A 14,942-nucleotide genomic window follows, 5' to 3' on the forward strand; every position below is an offset into this window, starting at 1 on the left:
GCTCCCTGAGCGAGGGCTGGGGCAGGTCAGCCGGCTGTCTGCCCGCCTGGGGAGCGCTGAGCCTGGCTCAGGCACCAGCTTGTCTACATGGGACGGTTAAAGCCAAACCTGCACCACCCTGGCCCCAAGCCGCTGACACTGCAGCAGTGGGCGCCGCCACCCCCCAGCTGCCTGTCCCCTGGACCTGCCACTGCAGCAGCTCCCAGTGCCAACGTGAGGTCCTGCAAGTTACAGTAAGGGCCAGCCACAACCCCGTCGCCTGGTCCTGCTGTGACCTCAGAGCCAGCGCCCCAAGCCAGGGCAGCAGGGTGGGGCCACCCTCTTGTACTCCCTGTTCTGGGGATAACAGGGCCCTGCCCCCCTCCACTAGCCCACTTAGAGCAGCCTCGAGGCTACTAGAGGTAACCAACAGACTGTTCTATCCTGCCACCCCCTGCCTCCTAGCTGCCCTGTGGGGGCTGCGGAGAGCCTGGCAGGGCTGGGCTCTGCTTTCCCAGGGCCAGCGATGTTACTACAGCCCTAATTTCCCTCCCCCCACCCCCAAACCAGAGCTCAGTGCTGCCCCTGATCCCCAGGCTGGGCCCAGGTGAGCAGCAGGGAAAGCAACTCCAGTAACCAGGGGCACATCCATGGCAGGGCCCCCAGGGGAGGGGAGCGACGATGCAAAGCCAGCGGTGCAGGGAGCAGGACACACAGGTTCCCGCATCCTGCCCCGGCACAGATGAGTCAGACGCTCACGCATGTGGGAGGGGGCCACCTCCCTGCACGCTGCAGGAGGGGGGCAAAGGGCAGAAGCCGGCCTGAGCAGGGGGAGCCCACCAGCCTTCTGCGGACAAAGGGGCTGGAAGTTACCCCCCGAGTTCCACATGTGGCCTATCAGACGGGTACCTCCAGCTGGCGCTCCTGGGGCACCCAGGAACCGGCACCAAATGGAGGCGCTTCTAGAGGAACCTCAGATCGGCGGCTTCCACCCTGTGCAGGGTGTTTGGTCCAGCGTCTCTCAGCACCTGCCCACCCCCCAATACACCTTGTCCCAGCCCCCCTCATCTGGGCACAGCCAGAGAAGGTGCCTCAGGGAATGGGGCAGAGACAGGGGCTGGTGTGGCCCACCCAGCCAGAGAGCAGGCAGGAAGGGGGCCCAGGCCCTCTACCGCACATCAGCTGTCCCATGCCCGCCCCCCCCAGGTCCTGCACCCCGGCCAGACACAGCAACACCCCCTCACCCGCTGCCTCTCCTCCGGGCTTGCAGCGCCACCTCTTGGGGAGCACCGGGAACCTCAGGCCAGCCCTAAGCTCCCTGCCTGCTGGCCTGGGCCAGCCTGGGGGCAGGTAATTGATCGGGGGGGGGGGGTAGCTAAGCCACCCCCTCTGCACCCCATCGCTGCCCACCCCGGCAGCTGCCAGGCCTCCAGCATCCCCCCAGGGCTGGGACCGCCCCTGCCCAGCATATGCCGCCCTGCCCCTGGTTCACGTTCACTCCCGCCCCGTGCAGACGGGTGGTGCCCAGGCTTGGGGGGCAGTAGGGACAATTCGGGGACAAGATGCTGGAGGGCTTCACTGTGAAGGCCAAAGAGACTCTGACACCAGCTGGCCTGGCCCATGCAGGCCAGAGAATCCCACCCAGCAATTCCTGCACTAAGCTCAACCCGGTTGTGGAGTTCGCACTCCCTTCCCCGCGTGGACTTAAAGCCCCCGTGCCAAGTATCCAGGTCTTGCTGTGTTCAGATCCAGCCTCGGAGACCAGCTCAGCACTGACCCGCCCAGGCCCAGCTGCCATGTCCCCGGGGGAAGTCGTCACAGCCTGGGATCCGTGTGCTGCTCATTCTGGGGTCTTTCCCTGCCCACGGGTCCCTCTTCTCTTAGCCCTGTCTGCCACAGAACCAGAGCCGCTGGGGGCTCTCCAGCCCCGCCGGCGAGGGAATTGCACCCCAGCATGCAGCAGGGGTGCAGGAAGGCAGCACAGCCAGGACCCGTCAGGATTTTATTCAAGTTCAGCACAAATACACCGGGACCTGAGCAAGGCGGGAACGCTGGTCCAGGCTCACGAGAGAAGTTAAGGCACTCGGTGCAGGGCTGAGCATCAGCCAGGATGCCCGCTGCAGTGATGGGCCACGCCTGGGCCAAGGTCAGCAGCTACCACGCGACACAAGGGGGCGCTGCTCCAGGGCACCTCCGTCACCAGTGAAACGAGTTTCGTGGGGCTCTGATACTTACAGCAATCACCCAGACTGCACAGCAGCTTGGGGTGGAGGGGCTCTGGGAGGGGAGAACTAGGCTAGGCCTAGGATTAAGGGGCACCATGTGAGCTGCGGGGAGGACGACGGGACGGCGAAACAGGACGGGGAGTGCTGGCAGCTGGATGCCCAGCCCCTGCCCTCCTTGGGTCGGACTCTCCCCACCCCGCTCGGCCTCCACAAATGAGCCCCAGAAGCCGACCAAGACGGAGGTGGGGAAAGGACCCAAGAAGTTACTTGAGTAAAAGGACAAGTGGTGGGGGTGTAATTAAGTAAAAATCTCAGTGTCTGTCTGGAAAACTACCTGAGTAAAAGCATAAACAGTAGAAGTCTTAATTCTACTTGAATACCCAGAAGTAAGAAGCTGCCACCCCAAGGGCAGCCAGGGAGGCTGCTGCATTCTCGAGCACAACTAAGATGCATCACACTCGAGTGGTTTCCCGGAAGGGCAGGCTGGCCTTGACGGAACCCCCTGCCCCCCAGCAGCTGCACTTTTACTCAAGTAACATTTTGGGGGACTTTCCCCACCTCTGGATCAAGACAATTCCCTCTAAGCCCAGGGCCTGTCCTGGGGTGTCGGCCACTTCCTGCCCCTCCCCCACAAGGCTGCCTGTTGGGGGGGTGTGTGTGTCACATGCAAATCCCAAAGTCCCACAGGTGCTACTTCCCCTCCCCCCACCCTGGCCAGAGACAGCTGGGGGGAGAGGCCACCAGTGACCATTCGAGGAGCCCCAGCGTCTTCTGTCACTGGCCCCCACCTGCCCTAAGGAGTCACCGTGCCCAGTGGGGGGGGCCGGGGGCATTGCACAGGATGGACCAGTCCCTGGAGCTCATGGGGGGTGCAGCGCTCTTCCAGCTCTGGGCAGTGAGGCCTCATGGGCAGAGCAGGAGACACGTGGGATCGGCTCGGAGCCCAGGGGTCCGTCAATGGTTTTTTAAAGTTTAGGCACAAAATCCAGAAAGGTCCCAGCCCGTTGGGATCCCCACGGGAGCCGGCCTGGGGGAGCCCTAAGCCCTGCGCCAGGGGCAGCCGGCCTCACCCCCAGGGAGAGGTCACCGGGGGCCCCCGGCCGCCTTGGCTTAGCCCCAGGCGGGCGAGAGGGCAGAGACGCGGCTGCGAATGTGGCTCAGTGGATCCTCCCTGCAAACAAAGAAGAGCTGGCGTTAGGGGCGACCCAGGCGCTGCCTGGGCACAAGGGACATCGGGGCAGCAGGATGGTCCCTGGTTCTGTGCCCACTGCGGCTCAGGAACTGTGCCAAGCACCTCCTGCAGTGGCACTGCCCGGGCGGTGCCAAGCACGTGCCGTGGGCTGCGGGTGGAGCTCCCCGGCGGGGCCGAGAGCAGACTGACGTGCCGGAGGGAGCAGCGCGTGGGGAGGGGGAGCAGGGCTGAGCCTCAGAGGCGCACGGCTCACGCCTCGCCCGGTCTCCAGCCAGAACGGGCTGTTTCCGCAGCTGGCGAACGCTGCCGCACCCATCGGCCGCCCCTTGGCCCTGAGCGCTGGGCAAAGCTGCCGCTTCGCCCTGGCTCCCGGAGCCGGGGCAGGACACCCCTCAGCTTCAGTACTCACGGGCAACCCCACGGGCGAGGCCTGCACAGCAAGCACAGCAGAGGCTACCCACGGGCACAGGCCGCTGCCAGAGGCCAGGCGGGGCTGGGATGGGCCTTCCCCAGCCAGGAGAGGAAGTAGGGGGAGGAAAGAGCCCAGCTCTGCAGACACCGGAGTGAGGCTCATCAGCGTAACGAGGCCCTTGGGCACCCTGGGAGACATGGGGCTGGAGATGGGGCAGAGCTTCCCCTCATGCCGCCCCCACACCCCTCCAGCCTCAGCCCGCCCGAGCGGAGGGCATCTCCACGGCTGGGGGCTGCCAGCGGCGGCTCTGGGGAGCCGGAAGCCAAGCCATGCTGCGACCCCTGAGCTGCTCCTCTCGGCTCTCTAGGGGCCCTGCCAGGGCAGGGGGCTCGGGCGGCGGCCGTGGGACCAGTGCAGGGTGGGGCTCCCCCCCAGCATCACAGGCCCCGGAGGCAGCAGGAGCTGGCGGTCAGTAACCTTCGTCTGCTTTGTCCCCTTTGCACTTGGGCTCCTGCCACCACTCGGCGAAAAACCCCTCCTCGTAGTCGCCGTCGCCTTCGAACTCGCTGTCCGAGGGCAGGTCCTGCCCCTCCAGCTCCGCACCCTCCTCCAGCTCCATCTGCCACACAGGGAGGAGACGCCATCACCACCGGCCGCCGTGCCCAGCCCCTGGACCGAGGCCGCCCCACCCCGTGCCCTGCTCTCCGCAGGCTCCTTTAAATGGGAGCCTTTACTGCTTCCCTCAGGGAACCTTTCAGAGCCACCCACGCCTTGGCTCACCCATATCAGCCGGATACACAGGGCTCACCTCCCACCGGGCCAAAATGCAGCCAGCTCTGGGGTGGGGCCCAACAGCACTGGCCTGGCCGAGGGCTCCGAACCAAGAGAGACACGGCCCAGCCCTGTGTGATGGAGTCGGGGGAGTACATGTGACACTCAGGCTGGATGTGTGCGACAGGCCGAGCAGCTCCCAGCGGCTAAAGGTGACCCCCTGGGGCTGTAACCTAAGCCAGCAGGTAACACCTCTGCCCTGAACAAAGAGCAGGGAGGAGCCGAGCGGGGTTTGAATCTGGAGGAGAGAGAGCTGGAAGGCAGCCAGCCTGGCCAGGGGGGCTACACCCCAGAGGGGCACCCCTCGGGCTCCTCTCCCCAGCATGGGGTGGAGTGACTGTCTCTGATTGCTGCACTGACTCTTCTGTAACAGCTGGGCCTCTGTCGCCAACTAAACTTCCTATTCTACCTGCTGAGTGAGAGTCCCTCCTGCCTGCGGACGGGGAGCAGAGCTTGGGGACCCCAGAACCCCATCACACCCTGTGCAGGGCCCAGGCCAACGAGGTTCCAGCAGGTTCCTCCCCACAGCCCAGCTCACCTCGTCATCAGCCTGCAAATACTGCCTGGCAAAGTCCAGCAGCTTCTTCTGCGTGGCCGTCTGGTTGTGATACTGCAGCGCCTCCTGGGGAGGGATGGGGGGGGGCACATCAGCCTCACTGCTGCATGGGAGGAGCAGTTTCCAGGCAGAGCCAGCCCCTGCCCAGCCGGGCTCCTTGCACCAGGGAAACCCCCCGACTCAGGCACCAGAGCAGTTCCAGGCTCCCCATCTCCAGGAGCTGGTCTCACCCACCCAGTGGGCCCTGCCGGGGGCGGGGAGGACACCCCAGCACTGTGCCCTGCCTGCCCCAGGAGCCGCTGCTCCAAACCAGCCAGCACCCCAGGCCCCTCACCGGGCGGGGGCTGAAGTCGGCCTCCTCCAGGTGCCAGCGCTCACGGTAGAAGCGATAGTAGACCAGGTTCTGCTGCATCACCTCGTCGGCCGGGTCGAAGAGCATGTAGCTGGAGACGCTGCGGACGGCGTTCCTGACGTCGTTCACTGCGCAGGAGCCGGGCAGGGAGGGGGCATGAGCGGGGGGCATGGGGGCCCCCCCAGCAGAGGGGGCCCAGTGCTGGGGCTGGGGAACCCCCACCACAGAGGGAGAGTGAAAACAGGCCGGGGGGGGGATTTTGGGGGGGGGGGGGGGGCTTGTGGCCATCCCCCGACTCCCCGCCCAGCCGGCTGCCAACTGCCCGCTGCCCCCCCCGCAGGAATCAGCCGACTAGGACCCGACTCACGCTTATAATAGGCGAACTGCAGGTAGTGGTACATGGTAGCCACAAACTTCTCCACCAAGTAGCCGCCCACGTTGGGAGTCAGCTCGGCCTCGCACTCCACCTTGCACTGCAGCACGTCCACAAAGTGATCTAGGGGAAAACGCCCGTCACGCCGGCCGCCTCGCCCCCCGCCGGCATCCCCCAGCCCGCCCCCTGCCCCTCCCCCCCTGCCACCCCTCCCCCCCCGCCGGCATCCCCCAGCCCCTCCCCCTGCCCCTCCCCCCCCGCCGGCATCCCCCAGCCCCCCCCCCGCCCCTCCCCCCCCGCCGGCATCCCCTAGCCCCAATCCCAGACACTCTTCCTGCCCCTCCCCCCAGTGGTATCCCCCAGCCCCAGCCACTCTCCCCGCCCCTCCCCACACTGGCATCCCGCAGCCCCTCCCCCTAGCCCCACCCACTCTCCCCGCCCCTCCCCCCACTGGCATCCCCCAGCCACTCCCCCCTGGCTCCAGCCACTCTCCCTACCCCTCCCCACAAAGACACCCCAACCCCAAGGACCAGCAGGGATCACCTGCCCTTCAAGGACGTCTCTCCCTGGCCCCTCACAGCTGGGGTGGCTCTGCCATGGGTCTGGGGGCTCCTCAGACTGGCTGGTTTGCGCCACCCCCGCGTGCCCCCCTCCCCTCATGCTGGGCAGGCAAAGAGCCTGTGCCCCACCGGGTGTGGGACAGGAGCAGGTGGTTCCCCACACGAACCCCAAAAAGCGCCAGACCCACCTCCCGGGGGCACTCGGGTGAGCTCCCTGCACCCCCTCCTCACCCCGGGCACCTGCTACAAAGACACCAGCAGCTGCCCCCGACTCTCGTCCCACCAGGCCCCCAAAGGCCACTGCCAGCGGGGCGGGGCTGGAGCCTGCCAGCACCGGCTCTGGACACCCCCCGTGTGTCGGAAACGGGCCGGGGGGATGCAGAGGCATCCACCTGTCTGTCGCCTCCTGGCCAGTTCCTCCCCAGCGCCCCCCCGGCAGATCCCACCCCATGGCTCTGTGGGGCTGGGAGACACGCCTCCTCCCACTGCAGCCCGGGAGGGTGGGCGCCCCACCTGCAATGGCCGGGTAGAAGTCCTTGAACTCCTGCAGCTCCAAGGCTCCCTCGCAGCCGGCCAAGCAGCGCTCGTAGGTTTCGTAATACTGAGCCAGCGCGTGCTCCATGTCGGTGCTGCTGCTCCGGAAATCCCCGCTGTTGTACAGCTTCACCGCGCGCACGAAGGCCGTCTGCAGGGAGCGCACGGCCCCGCGTCAGGGGCGGGAAGGGGGCAGCCAGCGGGGCTCTGCCGTCTCCTCCGCGCCAGCCCGGGGGCTGCCGGGGAATGCGGCCCTGTGCAGAAAGCTGTGCCCCAGGGACAGCTCAAGCCCCTCGGGAAGCCTCCAACAGTCCAAGGGGAGGGAAGCAAAGGCCCCCCGGGGGGCCTTGCGTGTGGACAAACCGCCCCTGCTCTCGGCGGGACCGCAGCCCCCCAGAAGGCTCCGGAGGACAGTGGGTCTGAACCTGGGGGGACAGGACAGACACGGGGGCACAGCAGCCTCAGAACCCACCCGGCTCCGGCACCCTGTGCAAGCTGAGCAGCACGCAGGAGTGTCACACGCTGAGCAGAGCTGGTTCGAACCCCACTGCCGGCACAGCTTAGCCACGACCCCCGGCCTGACCCATGTGGGCTGGCGGGTCCCAGCCGCAGCCGGGACGCCCTCCGCTGGGAGCCACGCCGCACGCCAGGCTGCTTCTGGCTCCCGGCGGTGCAGGACGGTGGGCTGCCCCAGCTCCCGAACGCATGCCGGATATGCGGGTTTCTGTCCACCAGCCACTGGCTGCGACACAGACCGGGAGCAGCCAGGGCCTCTGAGCAGAGCCCAGGAAGTACCGGGGTAGCCTCAGGCAGCAAACGCCTCCTTCCCCCACGGTCCTGCCCCAGCTGGGAGCTGACAGCAGAGCCTGGCGCAAAATAAACAGATGGAAAATGTACTCTCGGGGAAACCACTTGAGTAAAACAGCCCCCTGCCCAGGTCCTTCTTGTACTCAAGTATCCAGAAGTGAGAACAGTCACACTTTTACTTGAGGACAACAAGAAGTCCTGGGGCACCTTAGAGATTCATGCATCTCATGCATCTGATGAAGCGGGTCTTTGCCCACGAAAGCTGATGCTCCAAAATACCTGTTAGTCTGTAAGGTGCCACAGGACTTCTTGTTGTTCTCGAACATACAGACTAACCCGGCTCCCTCTCTGATACTTTTGCTCAAGTAACTTGTTGGGTACTTTTTCCACCTCTGAAAATAAGCCACAATGTAGGGCCTAGCCTGCCCCCCTCAGAACCACAGGCTGAGCCAGGGCAAAGCCCCAGGAGCAGTAGGCAGTAGGGCCCCTCCTGCTGCTCTGAAAGCAGCCGCGTTGCAGGGAGGGAAGGAGGAAGGCTCAGACAGACCGGAGCCTGCTCTTTAACCAGATCCTGGTGGTGACGGGGTGGCCAGGGCCAGGCACGATGCAAAGCTTCCTCCTCAGGTCACCCTGGATGCACCCAAGCCTGGCCTGCAGCCCCTACTTCCAGGCATGGCCACGTCCCACCCCCTCCAGCTCAGTCACAGCCTCATGCCCGACCCACAGCTGCGGCACTCCTGGCTCTGGCTGGGCCCTCGGTTGGGGCACACTCACCTCATAGGGCTGCGCCTCCAAGTCCACCAGGTATTCGTCCACGTCCACCATGGTTCTGTAATAGTTCAGGTACTTCAGGGTCATCTCATGCTTGGGGTTCTTCTGCAGGAAGGTGTGAGCGGCAGACACGGCTTTCTCCACCCTGTTTGCCTGAGAGAGGGCAGTAGAGTCACAGGACAGCCGCTGGCTCCGGCATCCCCCGACCATCAAACCGGAGTCACCCCGTGAGCACCACTCTGGGCTCAGCTCCTCAGCTACAGGCCCAGAGAAGCCACATGGCTCTGGCTGCCCTAACTCAGTCACTCTGGCCTGGTCAGTGCCGGTGGGAGAGCTCCCCGGTGAGAGATTCAATGGGTGGGGGCTGACCCTCCCCAAAAGCCAGTCGGCCGTGGGGCGCAAGCTGCCAGGGCCCAGTGGAACTGCAGAGGCTGGAGAGATTTCTAAGCAGGGTTTGGCACCCATCTGCCAGTCCTGCTTTCTGGACACCCCCTACCCCGCCGAGGTGCTGAGAACACGTCCCCTTGTGACTGGGGCAGAGCCAGGAACTGAACCCACCTGCCCTCCACCCCCGGCTGGGGGATTAGACCCCCGCCCACCCTGCCCTGCTTGGCTAAGCCTCCAGTGTTTCTTTCGGGCCCCTGGGCCATACCAGGCCGAAGGCAGGACAGCAGCTCCCAGCACACTGGGCAAGAACACACAAGCTGCTTTATTCCCCCTGGGTAACTGGGACGTTTCAACCTTCCCGAGTACTGCTGCTAACCCAGAAAACCAGCCACACGGGGTCAGACCAAAGGTCCATCTAGCCCAGAGTCAGCGGCCAATGCCGGGCGCACCAGAGAGCGAACAGAACCAGCAATCATCAAGTGACCCCCTCCTGTCACCCATTTCCAGACTGACACACCCACGGACACACAGAAGCAAGAGACACCATTCCTACCCAGCCTAGACGCGAGTGGGGATGGCTCTAACCTCCATGAATTAATCTAGCTCTTTACTGAACCCTGATAAAGTCCAGATCTTCACAACAGCCTGTGGCCAGGAGTTCCACAGGCCGACCTGGCGCTGCCTGAAGAAAAACTTCTCTTTGTTTGTTCCAGGCTTGCTGCCCATTCATTTCATTTCATGACCCCTAGTTCTTGCTTGAGGAGAACAATAACTTTTCCCTATTCCCTTTCTCCGCACCTGTCACGATTTTATAGACCTCTATCAGATCCCCTCTCTTAGCCTCCTCTTTTCTAGGAGAAAAAGCCCCAGCCTTGTTTATGTCTCTTCACGCGGCAATCCTTCCAAACCCTGAATCATTTTTGTTGCCCTTTTCTGGACCTTTTCCAATGCTCAAGTCTCTTTTTTTAAGATGAGCTGACCACATCTGTACGCAATATTCAAGATGCAGGCGTTCCAACAGATTTATACAGAGGCAGTAAGATTTTGTCTTATTCTCTCTCTCTTTTTAATGATTCCTTGCACGCTGTTTGGTTTTTTGACTGCTGCTGCATGTTGAGCAGACGTTTTCCGAGAACCATCCACAACACCACCCAGCTCTCTCTCTCGAGTGGTCACGGCTAACTCAGTCCCTGTCATTTTGTAAGTGTCGTTGGGATTATTTTTTCCGACTTGTGTTACTTTCTGTTTATCGGCAGGAAGTTTCATTTACCGGTTTGCTGCCCAATTCACTTCATTTCGTGAGACCTTTCCAAAGTTCCTCACAGCCTGCTTTGGCCTTAACGATCTGGAGCAGTTTAGTACCATCGGCAAACTTTGCAACCTCACTGTTTACCCCTTTCTCCAGATCATTTATATCTTGGCAGAATAGGACTGTGCCCAGTATGAACCCTTGGGGGACATCGCTGGTTTCCACTCTCCATTCTGAAAACTGACCATTTATTCCCACCCTTGGCTCCCCGTCTTTTAACCAGTTACCAATCCACGAGAGGAACCTCCTTTTCACCCCATGGCAACTGATTTTACTCAAGAGCCTTACAGAGAGATTTAAGAATCCACTCGAGTTGCAAGTGATCTCATGGGCCGAGGCCGCCTGGCATAGCTAGGGACACAAAGGGAGCATGGGGTCAGTCCGGGGAGCATTCCCATAGGGAACACACTAGGAAGCGCTCAGAGGCAGCGATTCCGACAGAGCGCCTCTGATCAGCAGCAGCCCGGGGATGAATTCCCCGCTGGCAGCAGCCACCAGGCAGAACCAGACAGATAAAAAGCCAATGAACCCAACTGGCATGTTGTGGGCCCCCATCCCACGGCACCAACACTGGCAAATCTGCCCGGCCCCCATACCTCTGCTGCTTGCAGGGAGCTGGGGCTGATCAGGCGGCGCCTTGGGGTCCCTTCATGTGGACTTTTGGGTCAGGCTTTACCCTCTTGGGTTTGTTATTTCCAGCCAGGATCCCCGAGTGATTCCGGGGCCCAGCCAGCTGCAGGTTGGGATGTTTTCCAGGTCAGCCACTAACCCAGGAAAGCCCCAGACTGCTCCTGTTCATCAGCCTACGGGCCTGGCGGGGATCTTGACTGGCATTCGTCCGCACACTCCTACCAGCTACACTCACTGCCCCGCATGCCAAGGATTCTGGGCTGGCAGTCCCTCCCAGGGAGGTTTGACTGGCAAACCCCGGGGGTGGGAGGACAACACATGTCCCTTTAGCAAGAGGTCCTATCCCACGTGCCTCCTGAGCAGGAACCTTCCCTCTTTGGCCTGTCGGAAACGAACCACAGCGCGCACAAGAGCTGGGCAGAACTACTTCCTGCCTTCTGCACACAAAAGCCAGACTCCTCCCAGGAGCCCGTCTCAGCATGGCCCGCATGGAGAACCGGGGCACTTTAACCCATCCTCTTAAAGGAACCCTCGGCACTGTGAAATGTGGCAAGAAGTCACCCACAGCAAGGCTCATGCGACGGCATTCAAAGGATGAGAACCACCGACGTGGAAACTAACCCTCACAGCCCCCCCCGCTACAGACTTCCCCCCTCCCCCGCCTCATTATCCCCACTTCACAGGTGGGGAAACTGAGGCACGGGGCAAAGCAACATGGCTCGCGCAAGGAGGAGCGAAAGCCAAGAGGACAACTGGGCTGCTGGACTTGCAGCCTTCCCGGCGTTTGCAGGAAAGCCAATGGAAAGAGGAGCTGGGGGGAGTGAGTGAGATGGGTTTGCGCAGAGCTCTTCTACAGCCAACTCAGTGGGTAAAACTGCAGAGGGTGCAACTAAGAATCCCTTTGTTCTAAAAGCTGCCTTTCCTCCGGTCCCCAGAGGGCCCCCTTCATCGGCCTGTTCAATTAACTCTCCCTGAGCAGGTACAAAACTGGGAGCTCTGGGCCCAAGCCCCTTGTGCCTCCCTTTTGCCTTTGCTCTTCAAAAGCTCTTCACATCTCTGCCACGTGGACAGGACGGCACACGGAGCCCTGCCCCAGCACTGTGGTTTCTCGGGCTGACCAAAAGGGCCCCCCCCCAGGTAACCAGCTTCCCCATTCCAACCACGCAGTTGGATGCTAGTGCTGACTGCCTCGGACCCAGTGAGACGTGAACTCAGCCTGTTCCTTGTGCTGCAAGGAGGGACCAGCCTCTGCTTTGGCAACCAGAAGTTTTGGAAGTTTTACCTCCCAGGAACCGCAGGGCTGAGCACAGCGGGGACAAGGCAGAGCTAACAGCGCCTACGGGAAAGTGAGACCAATGATGGCTCCAAAAGCCTGATCTGTCCCTCTCGCAGCCAACCAGGAACCTGGCAGTGTCTACAGCCCAGCTCTGGGCTAAGCTGCCTCCCAGGCTTCTGCTGCTCTGGATGCAGGGACGTGGCATCTGCATTCCTCCTGCAGATCCAACTCAGGGGGCTTCCTGGCTCCAGCTGTGCAGAGGGCGGGCGAAGGGGGTGGGGAAAAGGGGGGAGGGAACAGAAAAGACAAGATCAGAAGCAACTGGCAAGAGTTTTAACACTCCACCCCAGAGCAGGAACTCCGCGCTGGTCCCAGCCACTGCCTGGGTGCCCGGGCTCCAGCCTCCGAGGGGAAACAGTGGCAGATCACCTAATGAATGGGGCAGCTGACCAGGCTGCTGGTAGCACTGGGATAGGGGCCCCGTTAGACCCCTGCTGGGCAAAGCACGCGGGCACCCCCAACGCCACATTCCAGCACCGGCGCGGAAAGAAACACACTGAAGGAACCACTGAGGCTTGGGGGTGGGGAAGAGAGGCACAGCCAAGGAACCTGTTCTCCTCGCAGTCCCTGGCTCCTGTGGCACCCATGGACACAGAAGGGGCTGTCACCATCGTCGGCCGACCCCAGTGCCCTGCACTGTTCAGCGTGCTCTGGGCAGACTGAGCTCCAGGGCACAGATACCCGCTGCCCAGAGGAGCCCAAGGGCCCTGCAAACTGTGTCCCTTCCCCCACACGAGATGCCAGGAGGCCACTTGCCTGGGCCAGGTCTGGTGCCGAGTGTGGGAGACAGTGAGCCAGGCAGGAGGAGAGCTAGGAATGGGAGGTATGGGCTGAGAGACAGACCAGGAGGCACGGGGACTTCGCACAACACTCAGTCAACCGGGGGAACTCCCTGCCGGAGGATGCTGTGACGGCCAAGCCTATGACGGCGCTCAAAAAAGAGCTGGATAAAGTCACGGAGGTTCGGTCCATCGAGGGCTTTCAGCCAGGATGGGTAGGAACGGCGTCCCCGACCTCTGCCCGAAGCTGGGGAGGGGCGACAGGAGAGGGATCGCTTGATCTGTTCTCTCCCTCTGGGGCACCCGACACTGGGCACCGTCAGAAGCCAGGATCCTGGGCGAGATGGACCTTCGCTCCGACCCAGTGGGGCCGCTCTTAGGGCCTAGACACACACCTTGCCCCTTTGTTTGAAAATGGGTCCCCCGACCCCAACCCCTGAGGCAGGAAGACCAAAGCGGGGCTGAGGTGCAAGGCGGTAAAGGGCCCAACTCTACACCCGCGGGAGTCCTGCAGTGCCGGGGATGGGGGGAGGGGGGATACTTTGCGCGCAGGCTGCGCCCCGGGCCGAGACGCGCAGCGGGGCTGGCACAGCCCTTTGCGCGCAGGCGGCGCCCCCTGCCGAGGCGGGAGCCGCCCTTTGCGCGGCTCTTGCGCCCTGGCCTCACCTTGAAGAGCGCGTAGTGCAGGTACTGGTAGGGCGCACGGCGCTGGAAGTCGCGCAGGGTCTCGGGCGGCGGGTAGCGCATCTGGAAGACGGGCAGGCCGCGCTTGCAGCCGCGCAGGCAGGCGGCCCGCTGCAGGACCAGCCCGAAGAGCTCCAGCTCGCGGCCCCACTCCTCCTGCGCGCCCGCGGGCGGCGCCGCGCCCCCCGCGCACTCCCGGTGGCAGTGCGCCTCGCTGTCCCGCAGCAGGCGGTGCAGGCGCAGGCTGGCCTCCAGGGCGCGGGCGCTCTCCTTCCAGCGCTCGCCCTCGTACTGCTCCAGCGCGGCGGCGTAGGCGCTCTGCAGCGGCCGCAGCTCGGCCTCCGGGAAGCCGCGGAAACTGTACTCCTCGTACTGCGCGCCGGCCGGAGCGGGGCCCCCCGCCGCCAGCAGCCACAGCAGCCAGAGCAGCCGCCGCCGCCGGCCTGGCCGCTCCATCCCCGGCGCGGCGCCTCCCGCTCCGTGCGCAGCTGCCCGGCGTGGGGCCCAGCCGGCGGCTGGGCTGGGCTGGGCTGGGCTGGGAGGGGAGGGGAGGCCGGGGCGGAGCCGCGAGGTCTTAGTGCTGCCCCAGCCGGCCGCCAGCACGAGTGTGCTCATTGCAGCGGCTTCGTCCTTTGCACGCGTTTGCTTCTTGCACTCAGTTTCTGCCTTGCACGAGTTCACTCCTTGCAGTGAGTTTCTGCCTTGCGTTTATGCTTCACACAAGTTTACTGCTTGCACGAGTTTGTTCTTCGCACCATGTTCATACCTTGCGCGGATTTTCTCTTTGCACCGGAGCTTCTGCCTGGCAGGGGTTTGCTCCTTGAAATGAGTTTCTGCCTTGCACAAGGTTGCTCCTTGCGCTGGGTCTGTGCTTTGCACGAGTTTGCTCCTCGCACCATGTGCGAGCCTTGCATGAATGTATTCCTTGCACCAAGTTTCTGCCTGGCACGAGTTTGCTCCTTGCACAAGGGTTATGCTTTACACGAGTTTATTCTTTGCACCATGTTCGTGCCTCGCACGAGGTTGCTCCTTGCTCCTTGCACAGAGTTTCTACTTTACCCAAGTTTGCTCCTTGCCCGCATGATGGTCCTGCACAGGCTGGGGAAACCCTGACCCTACTGCAGGCCAGGGGACTGTGGCCACTAATTTCTGTGGGGCCAGCGAGGATCTCACCCACGTCCATTTATCCCTGGCCAGCTGAGCCCTGCACATTGAGCTCACAGCT

General features: G+C 63.1%; 1 protein-coding gene across 1 annotated transcript; it reads right to left on the reverse strand.

Annotated features, from left to right (window-relative positions):
• Positions 1–1,970: 1,970 nt before the first annotated feature.
• Positions 1,971–14,222, reverse strand: P3H4 (prolyl 3-hydroxylase family member 4 (inactive)). Its single transcript, XM_074978896.1, has 8 exons — positions 13,700–14,222; positions 8,596–8,745; positions 6,994–7,165; positions 5,915–6,043; positions 5,530–5,675; positions 5,178–5,261; positions 4,286–4,427; positions 1,971–3,375 (listed from the first exon to the last, which is right to left on the reverse strand). Exons 1-8 carry the CDS (start codon positions 14,171–14,173, stop codon positions 3,362–3,364), a joined length of 1,311 nt encoding a protein of 436 aa, XP_074834997.1. The 5' UTR covers positions 14,174–14,222; the 3' UTR covers positions 1,971–3,361.
• Positions 14,223–14,942: the final 720 nt, after the last annotated feature.

The sequence above is a fragment of the Carettochelys insculpta genome, chromosome 28 (assembly GCF_033958435.1).
Source record: "Carettochelys insculpta isolate YL-2023 chromosome 28, ASM3395843v1, whole genome shotgun sequence".
NCBI lineage: Eukaryota > Metazoa > Chordata > Testudines > Carettochelyidae > Carettochelys > Carettochelys insculpta.

Coding starts and splice junctions, on each gene's coding strand:
- P3H4 (XM_074978896.1), bottom strand. CDS start 14,173: ATGGAGCGGCCAGGCCGGCGGCGGCGGCTGCTCTGGCTGCTGTGGCTG. Junction 8,746..13,699: donor TGCACTACGCGCTCTTCAAG/GTGAGGCCAGGG, acceptor GCCCTCTCTCAG/GCAAACAGGGTGGAGAAAGC. Junction 4,428..5,177: donor ATTTGCAGGCTGATGACGAG/GTGAGCTGGGCT, acceptor CCTGTGTGGCAG/ATGGAGCTGGAGGAGGGTGC.